Genomic DNA, 25,631 nt, shown 5'->3' with positions numbered 1-25,631 from the left:
GCTCTTCCTTACAGCTGGGACATTTAACAGATCTTTTTCATGTGGATTCTCTGCCACACAGTAAGTTATCAGATCATGCCGTAAGTTTTTCTGCATGCAGAGAACTTTTATGGTCCCTGTCCTCTTCTCAGCCATTTAATTTCATGAAACTTTTAGGTGCTTAATTATCTTTAAAAAACTCTACTTTGCTCAAAGGTGGTAAAAATCTTATGGAAGAATTACTGAGTAGAGGCTAGGGCAGAGAACTACACAAACACAGAAAAAATATATTTTTTAATAAAAATATATTAGAATTTAGAAACTCATGTTAATTTCTTTCATCTATTCATATTTACATGGCTGCAGCTGTAAAATTTAAATTTTGGAAAGCAAAATAATTCTAGCTAACACCAGACCACAGAATCAGAATTTTAACTGCATGCTCTCTCTTCAGTTGTTCTTTTACTGTATTTCTAAATCTTAATGAATGTCACTGAACTGGTTAAAACTTATTTCAATATAGACTAACACCGATGCTGTAAAGAAATTGGAGCACAAGTGCAACAAAAAATTCCTATACAAATTCTTGAATCCCAGGTAAGTTTCTTCTTGCTCTTGTGCTCATTCTTGTGAAACAGCGTAATTACCCAAGAAAACTAACCTGATCTTAGCTTATAAATCTTGGACAAGATTCTCAAAATCAGAAACTTCCATTTAGATTAGCAAGCTTCCATTTTAAGTGCCTATGTGGCCTGATTTTCCAAAGCACCATGTACTCAGAAACTTCCACTACAAACAGCCCAAGGACTCACCACTGCTAAATACTAGGACAGTTCAGAAATCTATTAGTTAGCTTCTAGGGATTACTGAAAATCATATGGCCCAGATGCCAAAAATGGGATGATCTTTAGTCATGTTTAACTAATTCTTCTCAGAACCCTCACTTTCCACAGTATCAGTACCATTTGCTAACATCCCAAAAGTGACCATCTGAATGTGCAATGCAGAAGAACTAACGAAGCTGGAGATGGGATTCAGTTTGCTTAAGCTAGACCTTAACCTATAAGCTTGTTTTACATTAATGGAACGGTGTTCCTAAAGCGCCTAAGTTCTGACTTGGTCAGTGGAGAAATAACTGGCTTTGACGGTCTCCAAAAGTGGGCCATGCCTGCATGACTACTGCCTAAACTGAGACAGACAAAATCTCTATCTGGAAATACTTAAAAGCACTTACCACTCCCCACTTGGACCCCTACTTAGAAGCACTACTCTACTGGGCACAAACACTGGTACACATTAGGTGCTTAAGGCTATGACTAAGGCTTATCTTCCTTCCCAGGTAGAAATCAGTCATTGGAATTACTACCAGTTTTGCAAAACTTGTTAGGAACTTAGAATCTTTGAAATATGAATGTTCTGCCAAATGTGACTAAAATTGGCCAACAACTTTTAAAGTACATTATGGTGGAGTGACCTCATTAGACTCATTTCCTTAGAAAATCAGTCGAGAAAATGGTTAATGATCACACTGGCTTCCTCAAATTACTGACATGGGAGCTATGCTTTCATCCTAAAGTCCTTGATACTGAAACTCTTAACAGAGGACTTTAGCATAAACTTCACTATATACAAAGAGTTTCACATGCATTTAAATTATTTTTAAATTTTGTAATACAATAGCTGGATGCTTGAAATGGAAATGTGGAAATTATTAGCATATTGTTATAATGAATAATAAGAAGTGGCCAAGGCATGAACATTTTAAAACTGCATACTGAGAACACACAGTACATTTTTTAAAGAAGCTTTTATAAGGATATTTACTGCACAAACTACAATGTTATACCTTTGTATATGTTTCCAAAGTTCTTCTGCAGTACTACTAGTCTACCTGCTACAGCTTGTTTTTTCAAACTTCTCTCATTAGCTGAAAGACAAAATGTGTTTCACCTAACCGAGTCTCTTTTGTGTTCCATGAAATACTGACTGATTTCTCCCTCACAAGCAGCATATTAGTAGTTAAAAGAACATCAGTGATGTTCTAGCAACTGTAAACTGGTCCTCTTTCTGCAGCGTTCTYCAGCCCAATAGCTGCCAGTGAGGATTTCAATCACTGCAATGGTAGCACAACATACAGTGATAAACTCCATAAACATACTAGCATAGGTATATCATTGCAAAGAATAAAAAATCCTCAAGAAAAAGAGTAAAAAAGACAGTTAAAGTTGCATAGTGAAGTATCTAAAACCCTATACATGCCAAAAAGAATGCTCCCCATGCACTCAGTTCAGCCCCTTGTTCCTGCTTTCTGAAAGCAAGACAATAAGATTTATATAAATGCATATGATTATATGACCTTTAATTATAACATTAATAACATTATAACATTTAATTACAATTACAGGAAATACCATAATATTTTCAGGAAAATTATTAATAAATGTATTTACTTGCTCACTATTGCAGGACTGAAAAAACTAATTTCTTTTCTGGGAGAAGAAAACAGAAGACAGGTGAGAGCTAATCTAGCAAGCCTATGTTGCTGTGACACTATCATCAAAGACTGTTACCATAAGAATGTAACTATTTCGGAAATTCAGGAAGGACCAAGGTTTGGGCATTTTTAACAGCTTTATGCTGCATCTCTTCTTTGTCTCCTGATTTAGCATCCTTTCTCCACACTTACCTTTAATCACTTTCCTCCCAGCAGAGCTTGCAACTTTTGTTATGAAAATTGTAAATACTGACCTTGCCAGCAAGCTGAGAATTCATGCTCTGCTCATTGCACCACACGCCCTGGTCTATCTCTTTCTGTCAAAATACACACTTTTCTTTCTTGACCCATGTTTTCTCCAGATGAGCCTCATGATGACCTAAGATGGTCCTCATTCTGCAGTAAAGTGATAAAGACTGGCAACCCACATGCTAGAGAAATATGAAGGCAAGTTCTGAAATGAAGTTGTTCCCTTTTGTTACTGGGAGTGAAAAAGCCAACTTCAGTGCTTTCCCATCTTTTAGTTCATAAAATCCTTCTTCCCTCTCAGAATGACACCTTTCAGTAACTATCTCTCAGTCCTGAAAATTAACTAGTCCAGATGTAACAGAGAAATTAGCTACACAAATTCTAGGAGATAAAGGAATTTTAAGGCTGTGATGTTAGCTAACATAAGCCAGGAAATTTAGAACGGAAATTGAAATTTCAGTCTAAGACAGACATGTTGGCACAGATATTGCATGATTTTCCTTTAAGTATTGTCAGTCAAGATCCTCACTCCTGGGACTACACCTTCACAGTACATTCCAAATATACACAACATGCAGAGATACTTTAAAAGTTGATGATATTTGCATTGGGATTGACATCTTCTTGTAGTACATTTGACACTGCAACAAAGAACTGTGCTGATTTCAACCCAAGACTTTTCCAAAGAATAACAGGCAGCTACACATGAATGAATAAGTGAACAGTTTGCTACAGTAATGAATGCCTCCGAAAACAGCAAGTTTGAAGGCACCAGATGGAAGAAGAACATTATTGCAATTCCTGCATCCCATTGTGCAACAGCCAACAGAGCCGTTAACGCTTTCTGGTGATTTCTAAGCTTTTTAATGTGCTTTCCTTTGAAGGTGTTTTTTTGTTCCCTGTCAGTCTGCATGCTAGGTTCAGCTGTCTTGGAAAGAAATTTTATTGGCAAGCTATCAAGTAGGAGAAAATATAAAATATAAATGGAAATAAACACTGATAATCATATTACAAAAATCACTAGATGGACACAAAGCTTATGATATAAAATATGACCTATTATTTACAGCACAACCCAAGTCTTTTGCCTCTTACAAGCCATAGCTGTCTCTGTCTTCTGTGCTAAAACTGTCTTTCTGCATCTCAGTTTATCACTCATCCCATAGAAATAGCTACCTCTTCAACCCCTAGAAGGGCTGTTATCCCTTACTGTTTTCTTTTGCAGAAAGTAAAACTTAAATCTTACTCAGCATATGATATTAAGTGATTCTCCAGAATTCAGAGGAAAATGGTAAATACTGTTTGAGTTCAATTTGGATTACTTATCTTGCTCCTGCCACAGATCACCATGGGAAATCTACCACTGAGCAACATGAAATACCCCCAGTTACAGATGTCAGTTTATGTTAAGTAGTATTTTTCTCTTCCCAAACATATATGATCATTTAAGCAATGTTCTCTTTACTTGGAATTTGCTTCCAGTATCTTGTGTAAAGTACAAGTGTGAGGGTTTCATTTAAATTGTCAATAAACAGGTCTAAGCAATGTCTGAACTAGTCCCTGGCAAACCAGGGCAGGAAGATTACATAACACAAACAAGCTGAATTCAAATAATAATAGAAAAAAGCTATATATTAAAGATCTATTGTCTTATTCATTCAAGAAAACACCTATATCTCATATAAATTCACAGAATCAAATTCACTCTTGCTGTACACTAGAGTAATAATTTTGAGGTTGGGGGTGCTCATAATCACACTAATACCAAATTTTAGCATTGTGCTTTGGCAGTATCATATTGAGTACCAGTCCAGTTTGGAAAAGGCTTATTTTCGTAACTTCATTTTTATAGGACACACATTTTATAGCACACCCCTTCATTTTTATAGGGACACAACTCTTACAAAAAAAAAAAGCAATTTCTCCTCTTAGTGTGAACGTCTGTATGAGGCAAGGTAAGTTATTATTAGTACTGACACCAAAGTATTTATTGACACCAAAGCATTTATTTATTATGGTACATATTTTCCCGTATCACAAGTTCCTAAATTTCAGTTAAGTTATTTAGTTATATGTAGGAAGATCTAGTCCTCAGAATCACACAAACTACTCAAGAAACTCTACAATATATCTGAGAGACATTTTGCATTCTTATCTTGAGAAGAAAGCTAAATAGCTACAATGACAGTATCAACATAAACGCAACAAAGGCTGCTTTTTTCGGGGGGTAAAATTAACAGAGGAAATTAGCAGTATAGAAAGTTCTACCACACAGAAAAAGAATATGGTATTCCACCTTTTCCTAGGACGAAATAGGAGTAATAACTGTCCTTTGTACCAAAGGGAAGAAAAGAATGGTTTCATGTACCTTGAGAGCGATCCATATCAACCAGATAGATCCATTCAGAAGCAATTTTTTTTTTTTTTTTTTTTGGGGGGGGGGGAAGAGGGGACCAATAGTTAGACCTCACAGCTAAAAGGACAGTAACAATGATTAGCAAATCTTTAGGAGGATAAACTCACAGGAAACTAGGGTTGTAACTGTGTGGACTAACTTTAGCAATAACAGTAACAAAAAATCTGTTTAGAAATAGCACARTCTTTTTAACTGTTAAGATAATTTGCTGCCTCTGATGAAATATCAGTGGTACGACCCAGGGTGATCTAACCTCAGCAACAATGGGATGGAAACAGGTTTTGCATTCCCCTGCTCCCCACCTTTGAAAGCAGAGTCCTCTAGATTCTCTGCTGGATCATGGACATAACTTAAACAAAATAAAAGGGACCGTAATTTAAATGAAGAATCTTGTTAAGAGAAGTAAAATAATTTCAAGAAACAAAGAGAATAAGCCATCTCTGAGCTTTTAAAGTTTCTACTAAGCAGCAACGCATGGAGGCTTGGCCATTTTGCCAAAACACTGCTCACTGCAAGGCCCTAAACCTTCAGTACTCACTCCAAGCCAACATGATCTGCACTTTACAGGTGAATATACAAATTGATGTGAAAGATATCATATAATGCTGCTACAGAACACAGGCACTTAACTAAAATAACTACTGCTCCAGTAGAGATGAGCACTGTCCTTAGAACATTAAGAGGGTAACACTGTACAGGTACAACTTGATTTAAAAGCACAAAGGAAGGGATATGTGCAATACTGACAATATTAAATATTTTGAATTCACCGTAAAAAGTAAAATGTTACCTTTAGACTAGATTGTCATTTTGTTTCMTTTGTGACAAAACAGTACTGACAAATACTACGGTGTCATGTTTCTTGTTTGTGAGCTCGTATCACAAACATTTGACAGAGTCTGGACAGAAAGACAGTGATCTGCCCTGAGTTAGGGTGGCACATCATCAGACTGTCCATGGAGCAGCCAAATATTGAAATTCTGATTACAGTGTTGCAATCCCCCTCAGGACTCCCTTGCTGCTCTAGGAGAGAGCAAAATAATCGACACCTGGCACAGCACACACCACCTAGCAGGCAACAACGCCACCCAGAGCGCTGGGAGCAGGGCTCATGCTTCTGCACTCTGTTCAGCCCAACTTGCCACTACCCCTAACTTATGATGTGTACAGGCATACAACAGCACGCTTCAAAATCCTGGCTTCCAGAATGCTACTCATGATATGAACAGCTCTCCTGTATCTCCAAGCCCTGGACTAGTCAAATCAAAATATAACTCTRTATCAATTATTTTCAAAAGCATTTCTATTACTCAATAAAATATTCAAAACTTAGCTTTCCTTTTGTAAGGTGAGATTASTTTAAACACATACGACAGAATTGTTTCCAGGAACACACTGATTTTAACATGAATACTCTTTTTTATTATATTTAACATCCCCATCAATTTCAATATCTGTGTGGAGCATATTCCTTTTGCATTGTGCATATCTCAATGATTGCTCAATTCTGAACAACTACCACCCATGTTTCATGTATTCTACTGAGTCTTAAAAGTGCACTGTTGAAATACACTACTAATACTGAAACTATTACTAATAACCTAAAGCACTGTTGAAAATACAGAAGGTAGCACAAACAGCAATGAGTGTTTAAAGAAATAAACATTTTAGGCATATATAATTTACAGATAAAGCAAAGTTAGAGTAAAATTCAGAGTAACAGATACTGTCTTTCACACATTTTGTTGAGCTTTTAGCCCTGTGCTTGTCCCTACTGATGATTCTTATTGAATAAAAACACTGCCCAGCTTCTATAGCGTACAGCCTCTTTTAGCTCCTGACTATCCAGTTTTGGAGGCCTAACATTGGTGAAGTGTTTGGTATGGTAGCTGGGCAGTGTTTTAGTCAAATACACACATACCAGGCTATTTAGTAAAAGGTATCTGCTCAAAGAAGACAAAGAATCACTGTATCCTACTGAWAATACTCACCCTCAGATACTTCACTGCTATTACCCCCAAGTACAGCAATGCTTAGGAAATGCCACAGTGTGTTATAACACACATCAGTCGTAATACTTTAAATAGTAGAACACAATGCCATGGTGCTTACCATAAGCACTGTTGATACACTCATCACTTCAGTATCTCTTCCAGCTATAGCAGCTCAATTTAACCTTTGCTTATTGGGGGGAGGGGGGRAGAACCCCAAGCTGGAACCCCACACCACTGTATTTTGAGGATAATTTTTTTAAAGCATTTTAACACTAACAGAAAAGAAATATCTATTTTTGAAACATTTTTTTCAATAAGCCTACTACAATAACATCTTAATATTGAAAATTGAAAAACTGATTTTAACTTCTCACAAGCTCTTTCACTGACAAAACYACATAGGTTGGAACCTCTGGATATTTTGCCCTGACATGAATGCATGTCAAGCATGCAGCTACTAAAACATTTGATGSAAAGCTCACTAAAATTTGTGTAAAAAGACATTATTCTAGTAAACTGAAGGGGGAACAGAAAGGTCAGCTAGGTATCAATCTAAACCTCTAGTTTCTCAGACTCTTGTTATACATGCTATTACATGCAATGTTAAGGTAAATTAACCTGCATAATTCATGGGGCAAAGATGACTGCTGTTGAAGTGTAATCTGGCTCCACCTTTAAAAAATATTATTTATCACCTCACAATAATGATTTATTAAAAAGACACACATTAAAAAATCTGTACATTAATGAAATCAAATCATACCTTAAAATTTTGAGTGTAACTTGATGAATTTTTTTAAAAGTTCAAAAAGTTCAGTCTGGATTTTTCCTGCCTAAATTCAATAAAAATACCCTTAAAAAAAAAAGAGCACTCTAGATGTCATGAAACAGTGCACTAAATGGTAACAAAACAATATTTCTTTTTAATATCTATAAGACAGGATCACTGGACCAAATGAGGGAGCTTATAAATAATTATGTTTTGTCAGTGGCATTACTAGGCTTTCGAAGTTCAAACTCTGGGAAAACCATCTTCACTTACCACAGTCCCAATTTGCGCTTCACAAGAAAAGGAGGTTTATTTATTATAAAACTCAAGGAAGATATGCTGTCAGGATTATGCCATGTCTTCAACCACTGTAACTCTAACTGAACTGTCATATTCAGTTAGAAAATCTGAATTAGAATATTTTTTCCTGTGTTTGATGTTGCATTTATTTGCTAATATTAAGTGACAACTCTGAATGCTAAAATAGCAGATAAAAAGTTGAAATCAATCTAACTAGCATCTAAACTAGAAAGAAATCACTTTTGGAGGTCATACAATATGCTTCCTCAGTTCTCCCAAAAGCTTCATAATTAGTTTATATATTTGCTTTGATATCATTTCTAAGGTTTGTGAAAACTTATTAAGCATATTCTACTGGGTAAAACAGAGTAGAAATCAAAGACTGTTTAAGATAGAGAATTAAGATCAGAGTGCCACCGCCTACAATGACAGTCAAGCCAACAGCATGTCATCAAAGTTGCTGAAGGCAAAATGTAACTACTGTTAACAAGATTTGCTAGGGATACCAAAGTGACACACAGAAAGTGATCTATAGAGGTCTGTGTGGGAGAGAAATTTCTCATGCTTCCAGATCTTTGTAAGAGCAGAAGCATTTAGGCCCTTCCATTAGGATTGAGACATCCTGTCAATGAAGGAACCCAGAAGCAGGATATATCAGGGATTCAAATTACTTCTGCCACCACAGCATTCTTCCTTTACTGAGGTTTCTCCAGCTCAAGGAAAGGGTGTAATGTCTATACTGAAGTTTCTTCCAGCATTGATATTTCTAAACAATGTCATTCTTTCACCAAGTCTCTTCATGTAAAACAAGTTAATAAAATCCACATCAGAACTTCTTATTGTGGTTTAATAAAGGCTAACTCCATTTTCCAATTAATATATTTTTAAGCAAAATCACAAGCATCTTTGCTGCATTTTGCAACACAATTTAGATCTCTTTAGAGTAAGTGGTTTTTTGATTTATTGTTTACAGGTTTTCATTTGGATTTCCTTTCTGTGACCTGGCATTTCAAAAAGTTTGTGGTACACATACTAGAAAATGAAACGTTTAGTAAATTCGGAAGATGGGGCCAATCACTGGCCCAGCTAACACAGAGTTACGGGGCATAGACATATCCTGTGGCTCAATTCAGGCTGATCGGCAGGATCTTGGGCAGCAGCACCAAAGGACAATCTGGTTCCAGGAGGACCAAATGGAACACTTCTAAGCCAAGCACACTGAACAGTGCCCGAGTAGATCTGAGACTGGCTGAAATTAGAATTCTTCCTTCCTTCCTACCAAAGCTACCACAGCTTCCTACATCAACTTTTCTGGAACATATTTTGGGTTGAGTATAGATGCAGCATCATTTACTCTCTCCTCAGAGCAACAGGGAAATTATGGGAAAGACTGGATGTAAACTCACCTGCTTCAGAAGCAGCTGCATTGCTGTTAAGCTGTGATCATTCATGACAAACTGATGTTTTAAGTGAGCATGTAATACTTGATTTTTTCCCTTTACTAAGGTCTATTTATTATATCTCCAGTGAGTGCTGGATCCCTGTAAGTGTATCTACAGTTTTCCCCTTAAGTACTGTTTACTGGATTTTTACTTCACATTTTTTAACCACCCAGCAAATACTGTGGTCATGAAAATATTTACACAGAGTTTATTTACTTTTGCACAAAAAAAGAGTTGTTCTTCATTCTAAAAATACTAGGTTTAAAGAAAAAATTATTAATAATAATAAGAATTGGAATTTTCTAATTGTTTTAAACTCAACAGCCCAGCTGAACAGCCAATCATATAGCATTTCTGAAGTATGAGAAAGATGTCAGATTCATTCCCACATCCTCCATCAGGCAGATCTTCACTATCACTAATAAATATCTGCCAGCAAAGGTGGAGTCCAGTAAAATAAATACATAACATAATCAACATGTTTGCAAAACTCAATGCTCATTTTCCAAAAGCAGCATCAGGTACTAACAGACATTCAACATTCCCAACCTGCCCACTCCTTCATAAAGTAGCAATGGTTGTAGCTTCAGAAATGATTCCACGCTGACTCATTTTTCTGCAATACCCAAAAGAGCTGAGACAAACCACACACAGAGAATTATTACTGCAAGTTATTGCTTCCCTTGAGCTATTTGAATAATAAACAAAAAGAATGCATAAAGTGAATCCAGATTTTTCTATCTTACTCTTTTAGAATTTAAGCTCTTCAAGGCAGGACTGTTGTCATTTTGAATTCTGTACAGTGTTTATTTCACTTAGTCAACAATTCACATAATATAATAAAACTGTTCTGTCCTTGCTTTAAAGGTGTCCACATAGCACTTAACAAAAGCTGGAGTTGGATTCAGTTGATAGTAAATACTAAAGTCTACAAATGAAAGGCAGTGTTTAAGTGCAATAGACAACCCAAGGCTCATAATAAAGTAAGTGAAATATGACTATATAACATTTGAATAGTTTCAGCCATAGGGAGAAAAAAAAACATTCTGTTCACTGTAATTTACTTAGACTGGAAGAAAAAAAAGGATATTGAAAGGGGAAAAAAGAGCACAAATACAGAAGGATAAGATTCCAATTTCAACGGAAGTGGTAATTACTGTCTCATACAGAGTCAAGGTACCAGTGGCACAGTATCTCTCAAAACCAAATCTGGATTAAGTTCATCAACCTTATTACCTCCCCTGCTCACCTGTTCATCATCATATCCAGTCTCCACGAAAAGCTTGTGATGAACAACTTACATGAATCATGTTCATAAACTAAGGTAATAAAGGGTGTCAATAAAAAAATATTTATTTGAAATGTATGTTTCCATATACAAAGAAGTCATATAAAAGAACATACGATCCCAAGTTCATTAATACAGATCCTGACTGACCTCCTGACAGGACAAATTTGATCTAGATCAAGCAAGAACACACATGCAGATTGTTGTTGAATCAGTCAGAAAACAAGATGACAGTTAAACAAGATTTATGTGGAAAAGTATAGATCATACTCATCTGGTATAAGTTCAGGGCAGCACAGACAGGTAACACTGATTCAATAAAAATTTAACCAGAATAAAACTGCAACTTGAAAAATTTAAAATGGTACGGTGTGTTTGTACCAGTTCCTTGCTCTGCATTTCATGCTATTTTTAATATATTAGAAGATATCCTGAAACAGATGTATTATCTCTTCAGCTCATATTATAAGGACTGAATCCTCTCTCACGGGTTAAAAATGAGTGTCCTCTACAGACTCAGTCAGAGGTTTGTTTCAGGTTAGTCACAATGTCATCAGTAGTTTCTGTTTACCATTTAGATAGGTATATTACCATGAGTAAAAGTTTGGTGGGAGCAGGAAACAATTCCTCGCGAGAAAGGATAACTTTTCATGTTACATGAAAAATGTTTTCATGTTAAACATCCTGATTAAACTAAATCAACAGAAATCAAAGAACAGCATCTCAGAGGAACTTTCTCAATCCTTTTCTACTACAAGGACAAATGAAAGAGACCTCAAGGTACATAGCTGGTAAGTGGCTTGACAGCTCAGTAACTGACAAGTACAAAGAGAAACTTTCTGAAACTGCTTTAAGTAGTTATTAGTATTTAAGCACACCTGTCTGCAAATCGTTTGCCTTTATAATGTCAATGCAACTACGCAGACATAAATCCTTCTTTATACTTACCTTAAGTTTGCATTAAGGGCGAGTTCGATGTAGAGAATAAAATCCAGTTCATGGTCCTTATACTGTACCCACTTAAAAGTAGGGTATTGGACCCTCACAACAGTTCCCTGCACCCTATGCATTTCTCATATGAGTTTATAAGGTCATTCCTCTACTGCCTAGGATGGTTTAGGACTTTGCAAGAATGTGTCTGGAAACTAGCAGATGTCAAAGGTTTACGGACATGTGAAAGTAAAAYAAGAAGACAATCCAAATTCCGAAGACTTGCTCATGAACTGAAGCAACTATTAATTAACTTATGTGCATGGCAGAAGCCTTCAGTTACAGAAAACAGAGAATCTGCTTTATACTAGGTAACATGCCAACTTGCTCCAGAACAGTACGGCGGTTCCCAAACCTGTTCTTAGCTTCCTTCAAGAGCTATAGAGTCAGCTCCCTCACATTACTGTCGATCAGCTGATCACTAGTAACTTCAGGAATCACTGTGCAAGCCAGAAGATCCAACAGGAGCTGGAATACACTAATTTTTCCCCMAAAAATGGTGATATTATGCTGTTCAGAAAATAAAAAAGCGGTGCTTTTGTATTCTAGCGTGTACAGCTCCATTACGTGCACTGTCTGTGACCGTCTATTCTGACCCCCAGTATGACAAAATCCATAGCATTCCAGTGCACAAAACCTGAAGTTGCCAGTCGAMGTGAAGCATGCCAGTCTCAGTGTAAAGATTTCAAAGTTTAAGCCAACGTCAGCTGTTCCAATGGCTTATCCTTAAATCCTTTTTTTTGAGTCACTGCTTTACAAAATACAGTCCTCAACTGAGTTTAAGCTTCACTGTCAAAGTGAAATCTTGGCCTCAGTGAAGTCAATAGCAAAAATTACTACCGCTTTTAAAGGGATCACATCTATATTTTGTTGTATGAGATTCATGTGACAAAATGCAGACATCTTCATCTGAATAAACCACCTAACTTCTCTTGACAGTGAATGAAAAAATGGACATTTTTAGAGTCATCGTGTCCTAGAGAAGACATCAAAACTGACTCAACTGTACCAAAAAAATGCTTTTTTTCCCTCCTCAGGCTGTAAACAAAGATTAAAGTAACCAACTCTATATTGCAGATACCTAAAATAAGCAAAAAGAAATCCACATGGGACTATCAGACAATGGCCATAGATTTTGCAAAATAAATCTGTATTTTTCTCTTGAGCTCCTCCAGCTTTCAAATATATATAAATAAAATTTCTAAAAATTTCTAAGAAAATATGCTAAATGTTGACCAGACATAAGCAGTGGTAGAGTTTCCAAGTTTCCCCAAAATCAGTATTTTTGGTTGAACTTTATTTTATTAGAACATGCATCAATAAAATTTAGAAAGAGATTGTAATAACTACTTAACATCATTTAATTTATGGATGTAAAATGTATTTTTGTGAAAAGAAAAACTATTTAAATAACAGATTGTTCAGGAATAGCACAACAAGGTATTAACCTTGATAAACCATAGGGTCTGACCTCAAACCATGTTTCAGTATATTAAAGACTAGACCTCTGAAGCCCTTTTTTTGTTACACTTTTTCTAGAGCTGATACTTTTTTCTGAAAGAAGGGCTCAACAGCTTTACAAGATGTTCATTTAAAACACTCTGTAATGAAGACCTGATTCATTTTTTTAAAAAAAGTTACAATTATCAAAAGCAATTCTGAACAGTAATCTGTTCTTACAAGTCAAGACTAAAGTATACAAAGTGATAAAGACAACTAAGTAACAACCTTTGAAGCACTGCTATTCACCTTTATTTTAAGAAATACTAGAATTTAAATTAAAGGAAAATTTAAAATGCTTCAGGTACCTTTCAGATGACTCTCATATCCTGCTTATAATTGGTACCTATCAAACAAATATAAGTAATGATTCTAAAGATGACATGGATTTCAATTTGTAGAAAAGCTGGCATATCAGCAATCTTGTAAAATTTTCTAAATCTTTTCTTTTTTTTAGGATGTATTAATCAAGTTGTTCTATCACCAGTGGAACTAAGGCATTCCAGCTTGCTTGTGTCGTTTGAACCCTAACCTTCAAACAACACAATTTCAACACCCATGTGCTCCCCATCATACTCTGAGGGACCGAAGTGCCAGTCCCTACATTCRCACTGACTAGCCAAACAGAATGTAGAGAGGCAGAGTTTTGCCTGCTAGTAAAAATCATCTTTCTAGGCACTCATCAGCCTTCAGAAAATTTGTAATTTAATTCTTTTTGAGTTATCTAACCCCCCTTTAAAATTTGGCTGAAATTAGCCAGTGAACTCAAAAATCAGTAGAAAGGAAGATATCATAGACTAAYAGACAGTATGATTTTGTAAGTGTCATTTCCTTCAGGAATCATACCTAAAGAATACTCATTTTAGACCCTGTGGCTCAGTTCTCTTGGAAAAAGAAAGTCAATGTGCTGGTGAAAAAAGAGAAGGAATTGTCACAGAAAAAAGTAACTGAAAAATACACCATGTCAATCAGTTCAATAGTTTATAATACAAAGAATTGTTTTCAGTCAATTAAAAGCCAAGATTTCTTTTCATATATATGGTAACAACATAACAAGGGAGTAAATTTCTCCTGTTTGTATCTTGATTAGTCATAATCTGGATGTCTAATGCAGAGTCAAACAAGCAAATAATTATTCAAATCAATTCATCTTAACGAACACTATTTGTTTTCTGGAAGAAAGAAGTTTATTTTTCTTCAAGAACTCCAAATCTATTTTCTCTTTCCATCACTGGTTAAAATAATTGATCAATACTTGTAAGAATTAGTGCCACAGTAGAAAAGTGTCTAATTACATCTCATATTAATAGCCCTGAGTATAAAACTCCTATACATGATTTATTTCTTCAGTAAATGTCACTTCAGATTAATATTAACTTCAAAATTTGCTTTAATTCATATTTACCTTTAACACAACTAAATCTTGATGCTCGATTCTTTTCAAAAAGCATAATGTTAGTGAATCAATATGCAAATAAATATCCTTCCATGATGAAAATATCATACATATAAGGTGCTGTAACCTTTCTACTTCATCCCAATTTTCCTCTCCAATTTATCTGCATACATGAATAAACTGTATGAAGAATTATTAAAAGCTACTGATAACTTAAGAGCTGAAATCCTTCTGGAGGTACTAGGTATTCAAGTATTTAGAGTATAACATAGAAAAAAAAACTGTTCATGATTTATTTTATAAGCCCAAAAGTCTATAAATACAAAAATCTGTACTTACTTCAACATGCATAAATAACGTTTGTTCAATGTTATCATTGTTTTTCTCCTTGAGATCTGGTGGGACATTTCTATTTGCTATTTGGAAGTGTGTTTTACTAAGATAACCATCAGCAAAGTCCTGTGTTCAGAAAACAGAAAAGAAAAATATTTTCTGTAACCAAAATGCTAAATGCTATCACTATTCTAGAACATAAACACAGCATGATAATTAGGCATAAGTTGTAAGTCTTTTTGTAGGCACCAATGATTGCATTGCTTTTCAGAATCTCCTCACAGGTAGTTTGGACAACAACTCAGTGTTAAGGTAGTCACAGACCTGAACAGYGAATCATAATACAGATATTAAAATAATAATATAGCTATTAATTGAATGAATCAACTGATATGTGGGGACCAAGATTAGTGCCAAAGAGTTGGAAGATAGTGCATTAAAGTCATGCAGAAATAAGCAGCTGACAATGATCTGGACAAACCTATTTCAAGCCATGCATTCACACCAGTATAAAGTTCCCAATTCTTGGTACTTTGGTTTATATTAGTTCTGCTTCCCCCAATAACTTTCGTAAGTTCCTTAAAAAAAATCAGAATTTGTGTGTGCAGAGACACAATTCCTTTCTCTTGATCAGCTCTGGGGGTCAAATGTAAGAGAAAACAAAGCCGTATCCATACCTTCTCCCAAGTCTCTTTTTATCATTCTGCTTTCCCGGCAACAYGGTCTAGTGTTGCAAAAGACCCCTGTGCAACTTCACAGTGGCACAAGAAGCTTTTAAGGGCTTCCCCACCCCCCTTGCTGACCTATCTGCACACATATGTAAAGATTATTTTGTCAATTAGAAATAAGGAGAAGCAAGTTTAGTAACAAATCACTGTGTACACTCTGCAAGGGAGAAAGAACATACAGAACACAAAGAACAGTAGTTCCATGTTAAGGACTTATTTTTCAAAGGAAACAAATATATTGGGGTTTTATTAGCTGTTTCATTTCATTTTTAGACAAACAAATACAGAAAGCATATGTGCAACATCTGATGTAAAAGGATTCTATTCAAAACAGTCTCTCTACAAAATTAATTAATACAGCATTAAATTGCTTGACAAGGCTGCAAATTTAAATATAACTTAACTCTCTGGTTAATCTATCATTTCTGACACAGTTTATTTCATGTATTCTGAGTTTTAAATCAACATGTGTTCTATTCTGACACATTAGTGCTGTCTTTTCAGTGACAATAAGTAGAATATATCTAATTCCAGCATCTGTTATGAGCTATTTGTGTACTCTGTTCTTACCAAGTTTCATACCTGAAACAAAATGACAACGTTAGGCTTGCATTTTTGTCCATGAATTTTAAAGCACAGATAGTATTATGAACTTGGCATTATCTTGCTCATAACTTCTCTTACTGATATGCTTTATTTTCCCCTAAATATCATCAAGAGCATGAATCCTCCAAACTTTGCCGAAAGTCCAACCATAGAACCAACAGCATCCCCTTCTATCAAAAGCCAAGCACGCAAGAGGACAGCAGTGACAGAAAAATTAGTTCTAACTTGGCGATACAAAGGTCACTTATTCAAAGCTCTCTGAAGTCTCTCCTTCCTGCGGAGCTTCCTGTGAGTGTCAACAAGAGTAAAGCTACCTACATTAGTATTTATCCCCGAGAGCAGCAGAGAAAGTACTACTGCCGCCCATAGAGTGAACTGCCCCAAGGCACAACAAGTTTTGCCATAGAAAGGTTGGAGGTTGGATATAACATTCACCTCCCTGAACTAGTTTTTCCTGAGAGAGGAAAGAAGGAGCCAAAGCTCTACAGCCTTTACAACCTATAACACTTGAATGCCATGAAAAGTATCTGTGGACAGCTGGAAACCTGTGGAGTTAGCAGTCTCTGCATTTGATAGTTATGCATCCGAGGTCATTGAAGAGGTGGCAGGACACAGAAGCATCCCTCCTGACGGTATTCTCCCTACTATGTATATTTTATATACTTCTTTCCCTATTAAAAAATCAATACTTTAGCACAGAATTTGATCCTCGAAATGGGTAAAGGGAGTTCCTTTCTACTCCAATGGCCTTATAAATGAGCATCACAGAGGTGAAGCAATACAGCCTTTGATATCATTACCTAGATTAACCTAACTAAACACAAAACAAATATAAAACAGAAAGCAAGAGGAGGGACAGCATTCACTGACGGGATTTACTATCCAATCCAAATAACAGTCAGTATTAATACCCAAATTCACTTTCATCAGGTCCTACAACTGAAGTGCTTTAGGCTTTTTTATAGCTTTCTTGGCAGGGGGCGGGGGGAGAGAGAGGTTTAAAAAATAACATAGTTTAGAAACATTTCACCTGAAGTTATAAACACAGGGTTCTGCTTGGGTCATGTGAGCTTATGCCAAAGGAGCCAGCTCAACAAAAAAAAATAGGTATCATTTCATCATTTAAGTTTAATTTCTACAGAAAATGTAAGAACACAGTCCTACATCTCTAGTTTACTTGTGTGGTCTTATTACTATCAATAGGTCTATTCACGTGAGTATGGAATGAGGAATAGGATCCAAGTGAATTACATCAGGAAAATTAAGAGTGCCCTAAACTACTCATAGCAAATATATTGTTAAAAAAAGAAAAAAAATGACACATCTTGTTAAAGAAAAGTTCTCTTTACAGATTATATAGCATAAATGGATGTTCTCAATGGTCAGGTTTTTAATCACACACTGAAATCACGGAGTTGCCAACTTGGCCCACTAAAAAACTCTCAACATTTTTTACAGAGAGAACAAAAATCTATCTCATTTCATTACTTCCAGCAAAGCTTCCTATTTCACAGAAAGTTCAAACTTTGACCTATGTATTGAATTCCCGATAGAGGCTCATAGCATCTTTCTTTGCTGAATAAATCCCTCATAAATATAGCCTTGGACTGAAATCTAAAGTTTCAAATGATCGCCTGTAAGAAAGGGTGCATTGTAACACTTGGTAGTATTTTCAGTGTGTTAAAAATGCAGATGTGTTCTAAACAGAATGTATTTACAATCAAGCTCCTACCTGCTGAAATTCAGTTTTATCTATGACGTATTTATTTATTTATGTAAAAGTGGTACCATATATTTACTCTGGGACTTCTTGCATTTCAAAATGTTACAAGGATGATTTTTATCCCTCAAATTCACGAAGGATGGTATTGAGCCATTAAAATAAAAAGCTAGTGACATGAATTCTGAAAATGGAAGAAATAAGCAGTTAATAATAATAAGCATATATCCCAAACTATTCATTGTTGAAAACTGGTATGAGAAGCAAGATAATATAAGAGAAACTATGTTGCCCAGCAAACAGAAAAAAAAAGTATGGGAAAAAGAAATCCTAGAGCAGATGGAAAATAAGAGAAGCATTTGAAAGGAATGAAGAACACTTGCAAAGAAAATGCAAGTGTCCAAAATATTTCTGTTGTTACTAGAGAAAAAATATAGATGCTGTAGCCATATTCTACAATTATTATGAAATTTTCATTTCAGGAGTGGTTAAGCAGGACAGTAACATGAAGTGGCTATCATTAGATATTCTTAAATCAGCACATAAGAACTGCTGATTTTGTTTTAAGTCTTTGAGCACTTTGGAAGTTTCAGAGAACTTGGGAGAATGCCAGCAGGTACCAATACATCTTTACAATATATCTACTGGATAGTTTGCATGACCATATGCATATTAGCTTGACATCATCCCAAGCAAAATAACAGAAGATTTGATATAGAATTCAGTAAATGAAAAATTGAAGCCAGTGAATATAATTATTTTTAATAAAAATAGATCTTGTCAAGGTAAAAAGACATGTTTGGTTGATAAACATAAAATTGGTGGCAGTATATGCACAGAATTCCACAAGGCAACTGCAGATTCCACATGCAGAAATTAAAAAATTAAAACAATCCAAAACTAACATGACACACACTAAAAAGATGAAAAAAATGGTTAATTCACRGATCTCAAATGTAACTTAAAAATGGAGAATCATCATAAAAGAAGTGATTCTAATGGGGTCCTGTGGGATTAGTTTGGCCCTGTGCTTCTTAAAATTTTGATTAATGACCTAGAAACAATATGTAATTATCATTGGTGAGCTATGAAAATGATGGGGAAGCAGTAAATAATGAGGATTGATCACTAATACTGAGAGGTTTTACTCAGTTGTAAGCAAGCAAATAACATGCATGTTAATATAAAATACGAAGTCACACATCTAGAACAAAGACTGTAGGATGAAGGAGTCAGTCCTTAGGCATGAACCCCTGCAAAGATTTATGGGTAATTAGCTGTATAGGAGCTCACCATGTGCTATTCTTGTGTAAAGGGTTAAAGTGATCCCTGGGTATATAAGCAAAGAAACACGGTAGGAGTAGGAAGATTAAAACATCTGAATTTAGCAGTGATACAACATCCATTTTCTTGTTCTGTCCACAGCTGAAGAAGGATGTTGATATACTGGAAAGGATTCAGAAGAGATCCACAAGAATGATTAAAGGATTGGAAAACATGCCAAATAGTCAAGGAGCTCCATATGTCTGGCTTAACACAGACAAGGTTAAGGGGTGAATTGATTCCAATCTGAAAGTACTGAAACAAGGAGAATTCTCACAAAAGATCGGTCCTCAGCCTAGCAGACAATGTACAAGTTCCAATGGCTGAAAGTTGACGCTAGACAGTTCAGATCAGAAGTAGCTTTTTTTTTTTTTTTAATTTAGGTATAGTCAACCATTAGAATGGCTTGCTAAGATGGCTTGTGTGATTGTTTCCTCATCATTGGGAGTTTCGAGTGCTTTTTCTACTTGGAATGCTTCTGTTATCTAACAAATACTCCTTAAAAGATAAGTTCTGATTAAAACAGAAATTATTCAGGATAATCCTACCCCTTTGCTATGCAAAAAGTTGCACTGCACCACAGCATCACAGCAGATGCTTTTGGATTCGTGAACTATTAATCTATTTAATAGACATACTGGCCTACATCCTCAGCTAAATCACCTTTGCAGTTTCTTGTTCTTGGACCAGCTGTGTAAAATGCCATTTATTTCATGTGATGTAAACCACTCTGAAGGATGTTCTAGTTTATGAAGATTGCCAACAGCTCAAAAAGGCCAGCAAGGGTATCTAAAAATTGAGAAGAGGATTAGGTAGCAACTRTCTACTGATACTTTGATTATTTTACCTTGCTAGTTCTCCACTCCCAACCATCTCCTATTTTCTGTGAATGTTTAATAAATTCTTCACAGYACTGCTTGAATTTTTTTTCTTCCAAAAAGAAGTCCTCTTCACCAGTCACACTAAAGGACATCTGYAGAACAAATTAAGTGTTAGTATTGACATCTGTCAGTAACACTGCAATGAACACTAAAAATACACTGATTCATAGCAATTGAATAGCAAAGTAACAGAACAACGAAAAAACTATGTTTCTTCAACTAAAACAGAGATGTGTTTCTCAACTACAGCAGGGCAGGGACCTCTTGAGACTGTCTAGTCCAAACTCCCCCATTCAAAGCAGGGTCAACTAGAGCAGGTTTCTCAAGACCACGTCCAGTCAGGTTTTGGTATCTCCAAGGATGGAGACCCCAGAGTCTCCACAGGCAAACTGTTCCAATGTTCAATTACCTCCACCCTGAAGAAGGTCTTTCCTATCTAACATACTAGTAACATTCCCCAAGACTTCTCTTCTCTGGGCTGAACAGTCCCAACTCTCAGCCTCTCCCAGTATATCAGATGCTCCAGTCCCTTAAACATCTTCATAGCCCTTCACTGGACTCTCTCCAGTATGTCCATGTCTTTCTTGTACTGGAGAGCCCAGAACTGGACACAGTACTCCAGATGTGGTCTCGATTCCCTTATCACAATGGTCCAACTGGCAAACAAAAAAGCCAAATCCAGCTCGTAGGATTGTGGATGTGTGGTCTCTTCCTTGGGGAACAGAATGACTCCACCAAGAACATGCACCAGCCTAACATCTCTGGTGTCTAAGCCCACTCAAGGGCCACTCAAGAGTGCCACTGAAGCAACTCTTCTTGCTTATACAGACAGTACAGCTCCCRATGGCCCAGCACTGAGGCTTCAGGGGACAACATGGCAGCATGCTTCAAATGAGCCCCTTCCCTACCCCTTGTAAGCTTCTCAATTCCAGTCTTAAGGATGAGACAAAACCATCTCAGAAAACCTGCTCTGTTTCCCCCCCTTTCTTTTCCTCTACTTTCAAAGAGAACATATTACAAATGTGGCTGTTTCAATTCTTTCATAGAGACCAGGTATCATTGTAGCACTATATAGAAATATTTATTAGGAATTACAACCACTCCACATGTTTTAGTACAAAAAGATACCTTGTTTTTGCAGTGGGCCCAAACACCTCATGCAGTGTTCATTACTTTTCAGGATCTGGCCCTAAATTGAAACATCCTCCCATCTGTCCATGACATAAATTATCTATATAGCACTCCAAAATACATTATTTTCAATAGCAGTTAACCCAAGCCCCTGCCAATCTGTATGTGTTACCTGCATATAGAAAACGAGGAAATATGGAAAACAGACACTATAAATATGCCTGCAATTCCTGAATTTTCCAGTCCAGATGATGAATTGCAAAATTGCAGTAAGTATAGTGCATGTAAAGACACTGCAGTTCTCACATATGTTTTAAATAGAGCTATGTGTTTTAGGAAATTAGGAGATGTAAAGAGATAGCAGACTGCTGGCAACCGAGCAGCGCGCCTCCCTTCCTCTCTTAAACCACCATGGGAAGAATAAATAGCAGAAACGCTCAGATCAGTGCCACCGAGCTAACGCGCTCGGAGGCACTCGGACATCACGGCGGCGAGGGCCAGGCGGGCGCCTGGCGCAGGTTCGGCGGCGCAGGCAGACGGCCCCGGTCTCCCCGGCTCGCCGCCTCCTCACCCGCCGGCCTCCCCGCTGCCAGCTCGGCCCGGCCCGACACGGGCCACCCCGGGACAGCGAGGCGGCAGCGCAGCCGGGGCGGCGCAACGCCAGGGCCGGCGGGAGGGGAGTGGGGGGGGACACGGGCCCCGGCGAGCGCCGCGTCCCGCAGCGGGGGCCGCGGCCAGGCGCAGCCCGCCGCCGCGCGCGCAAAGGGCGGCGGCGCCCCCCGACGACGGCCCTCGAGCGGGCGCAGCGTGGGGGAGAGCGGGAGGAATCGCCCCGCAGCGCCGCCCAGCCACATACCGTGCCGCCCTCCTCCTCCTCCTCCTCCCGCCGGCTCCAGGTGGGGGCACCCGGCCGGCACCACCCCTCCCGCTGCGCCTGCGCGCGCTGCGGAGAGCCACCGCGCCCCGCGGGCAGCGCGGCGGGGGGAAGGGCGAGGCGGCGGTGCGCGCATGCGCGGGCGCCGGCCGGGGAAGGGGGAGGGGAGCGCTCGTAGCGTAACGGGCGCAGCGCAGTAACCGTTGCGCTGAGGCGCGTCGCCTGCGCCCGCAAGGCCGTGGCGGGGAGGCGCCACGCTGGCCCGCCAGCGTCCCCCCGGTGGCAGTTTCGACCCCTCCTCCCCTTTSAGAGGGGGCTTACCGGTGCCTGGCGGCCGGTGCTCGCTGCGGGCAGCCGTGGGGCGCAGGGTTCGTGACTACGGCAGTCTGGGCGTAGGCTCTCCCCCCGCGGTGCAGGCATGGCCCCGAGGGGCGAAGGAGGGGCGCGTCGTGGCTGCCTGCCTGCCTGCCTGCCTGGTTGTGTCGCCCTGAAAAGTTGGTCTGGTGTGAGGCGAGCTGCCGTAGGAGTAGGAAGGAGGGATTTACTCATACTTGCTCTGCAGCTTCTGAGTCCCCTGTTCTCAGGGAATGGTGGTGGTGCTCTCCTGCCCTTTCTCAGATAGGTGTGGGCACTTAAGAGGGTCTGTGAGTTTAATGTCCATGAGAGGAAGACACTGAAATACTTCTTAGYTGTGTTATTTTTAAAGAGCTTTCTAAAAGGCAGGTTTGAAACCTGAATATCTTTTTCAGTCTGCAGACTGCACAGAGGAAGTTCGAGCTCCCCCACATCGGGTTATAACTTTAAAGTTGCTACCAGGCAGCACAGACAGGAAATAGTGACCTAGAGGTGAAATGTTGTGTATTTGATTACCAATCTGCTCCATCTTCCAATCCTTTATATTTATGGGGCTTTGGCGCGTGAGGCTGTATAACAGACATTAGTTTTCAGCAAAGACCGTAGTACTCAACAGGCCTCTGGAAGGCTTTCCTTTCTCTCATCTATCCCCTCTGTACTCCCTCCACCCCCCAAAAAAGAAGAGATGCTAGAGCTAGATAAATTTAGTTCAGATTGGCCTTATTCCAGAAGCTCAACAATGCTAGTTTTATTTGAATGTTTCTAATTAGTTTTGCAGACTTAATCTCTGTTCTCTCCCTACAATATAAATATATAATGATATATTACGACTTTTCTCTAATGAAAACGAGGGTGGAACATGGAAATAAAATGATCAGATCACCTGAGCACTATTGTGTAACATAACATGGTGGTTAAGTGGGAAATAGTTACACAGTTTYCTGGTAGAGCTAGCCATTTTTTGTTTTTGTTTTTTTAAGATACGTTGGATCTCACCCAAACTGTAATCCTGAGCTATTTCCAGGAGATACCTTTGGTAGATTTCAGTATTCGTTTTGTTACTTAGCTGTGTTGTCTGTTTTAAATTGCTTTTAGTTATATGCATTTGTGAGGTGCACRGAAGCCTTTGTGCTAGGCAAATGCTAGAGAAATTATTTTTAAAATTACAAGTGTGTTAAACCAAACATTTCTCTATAGTAAGTTCTTGTCCAGGATGACTAAGCTATCCAAACAGTAGTACATACAGAATGCACAGTATTTTAATAGATGTAAGCAGAAGGTAAAGTGTTGGCTTTACAAATTTAGCTGAAAACATTATCATTTTACAGAATTTTATAATTATTACAGAAAAAGTAAACAAGAGTTGTCCCATCAGCTTTGGAAACCATACTGTTCGGTGTAAAGCCTGCATATGCAAATGATTCTTTGCTCTAGCTAGTTATATTATAAAGTTCTCCAACTGTGCAGTTCCTCATTTGCTTGTAATTTGCTGGGTGTGGAGACCTCACAAGGGCCAAAGATTTTTGCTGAAATATTCTTGAGGTAAACCATTCATCATGTTCTTAAAATTCCATTTTCTAGATTTTGGCTGTTGATAGCCTTGTTCTTCAAACACAGACCATGATTCCTATTTATATTATCTTCACAGGTATTCATGAAAAATGAAATGTTCCATATAAATTGCTTATTTTCAACAGGAGTTTTATACAAATAGTTTTGTTTCAGAAAAGTATTATTCTAGAGAATGATTGTGTGATATGCTTTGAGCAGATTAACTCTGTATGTTACTATTTTGACTCTGTATATTTTGGAAAGTGGTGGCGTAGTTTGGATATATCATCACAACTAAAAGTTGTGATGCTATAGTCATTTAATTTTCTTGAGAACTATTTATATTGTTCTTGACTGTCTCTTTTAGTTGTTGGGTTTTGGAAATTTGGTAAGGAAACAATGTTGTCATCAAACACTGAATTTTGAAGGAAGATTTAACTTTGTAGAATACATTCTGTAAACCATTTTTGCTAATAGAAAATGCTTCTGTTATTGAAAAGGTGTAGCATAGTATGCATTGCCTTGAAAGCTAGAGCTCCTGGATTCTAATTTTAGCTTTGCTACTGTCTGGATTTTCTTAAGCAAGAATCATATATTTAGGACATAAGTGATTTTAAAAAATGGCTGATAGAGTCCTGATTTTGCATTAAAGTTAGCAAAAGTATTGCCATGAATAGAAGATTGCAGAAGAGTAAGCCATAGTTTCCATGTATTCAGATTCACTTACATTATTTAAAATTGCGAATATACAGACCTGTAAAAATCAAGGACATCCAGTAATTGGCAGCTGAACACCAGTTGTCATATTTCATGAACACAGGCTTTAGCCATACTGTTTCTATATCTCAATCTATAAAAAACAGGCAATATTATATATGTACCTTACTCTGAACATACACAATGTTAACTATGTATTGTTAAAAAATAATAAACGGTTGACCTTTTAGGACTTACTGGCTTCCTCATGACAAACATAACTAACTGTACATGTTACAGAAGCGAAGATCTAAGATGCTTAGTTCTGAAACACTGTTGCTATCCATACATTATTGCAAACAGTATCAGTGAAATACTATATACCTCCAAGTAGATTAGATACTGTACCTACGAGAGGTGAATTCAGTCTTGAAGCTATTGACAAATTTGGGCTGTTAGTTTCATGCTTCTCTGCCTGTTTGCTTTTTTGTCTGTTTGAGAGCAGATCTGATGCATGGCAAATTCTTACAGTATCTGGTACCAGTTGGGTCACCTGCAGTATTATAGCCATGACATTTCAATAAGGTGTAGTGAGTGCCCCTTTATGAAGGGAAACA

General features: G+C 37.6%; 1 protein-coding gene across 4 annotated transcripts in view; it reads right to left on the bottom strand.

Moving 5' to 3' along the window:
- Positions 1–22,907, bottom strand: part of ATG10 (autophagy related 10) — an 83,629-nt gene extending 60,722 nt beyond the window's left edge. Inside the window, exons 1-3 of one of the 4 annotated variants that reach the window (XM_085322039.1) lie at positions 22,735–22,907; positions 20,375–20,500; positions 15,157–15,276 (exon numbers count right to left, since the gene is read on the bottom strand). In XM_085322039.1, the coding sequence (XP_085178165.1) occupies positions 15,157–15,276; positions 20,375–20,500; positions 22,735–22,833 (345 nt within the window). In that variant the 5' untranslated portion in view covers positions 22,834–22,907. Of the gene's footprint in view, positions 1–15,156; positions 15,277–20,374; positions 20,501–21,711; positions 21,776–22,395; positions 22,435–22,734 lie in introns of those variants that run through there. The other 3 variants (XM_085322041.1, XM_085322040.1, XM_085322042.1) reach the window with 3 other exon arrangements.
- Between the last annotated feature and the right edge of the window lie 2,724 nt (positions 22,908–25,631).

Source organism: Rhea americana, unplaced genomic scaffold, assembly GCF_003343005.1.
Source record: "Rhea americana isolate MKP2758 unplaced genomic scaffold, rheAme1 scaffold_74, whole genome shotgun sequence".
Lineage (NCBI taxonomy): Eukaryota > Metazoa > Chordata > Aves > Rheiformes > Rheidae > Rhea > Rhea americana.
The sequence above is the reverse complement of the archived record's forward strand: the minus strand, read 5'-3'. Positions and strand labels throughout refer to the sequence as shown.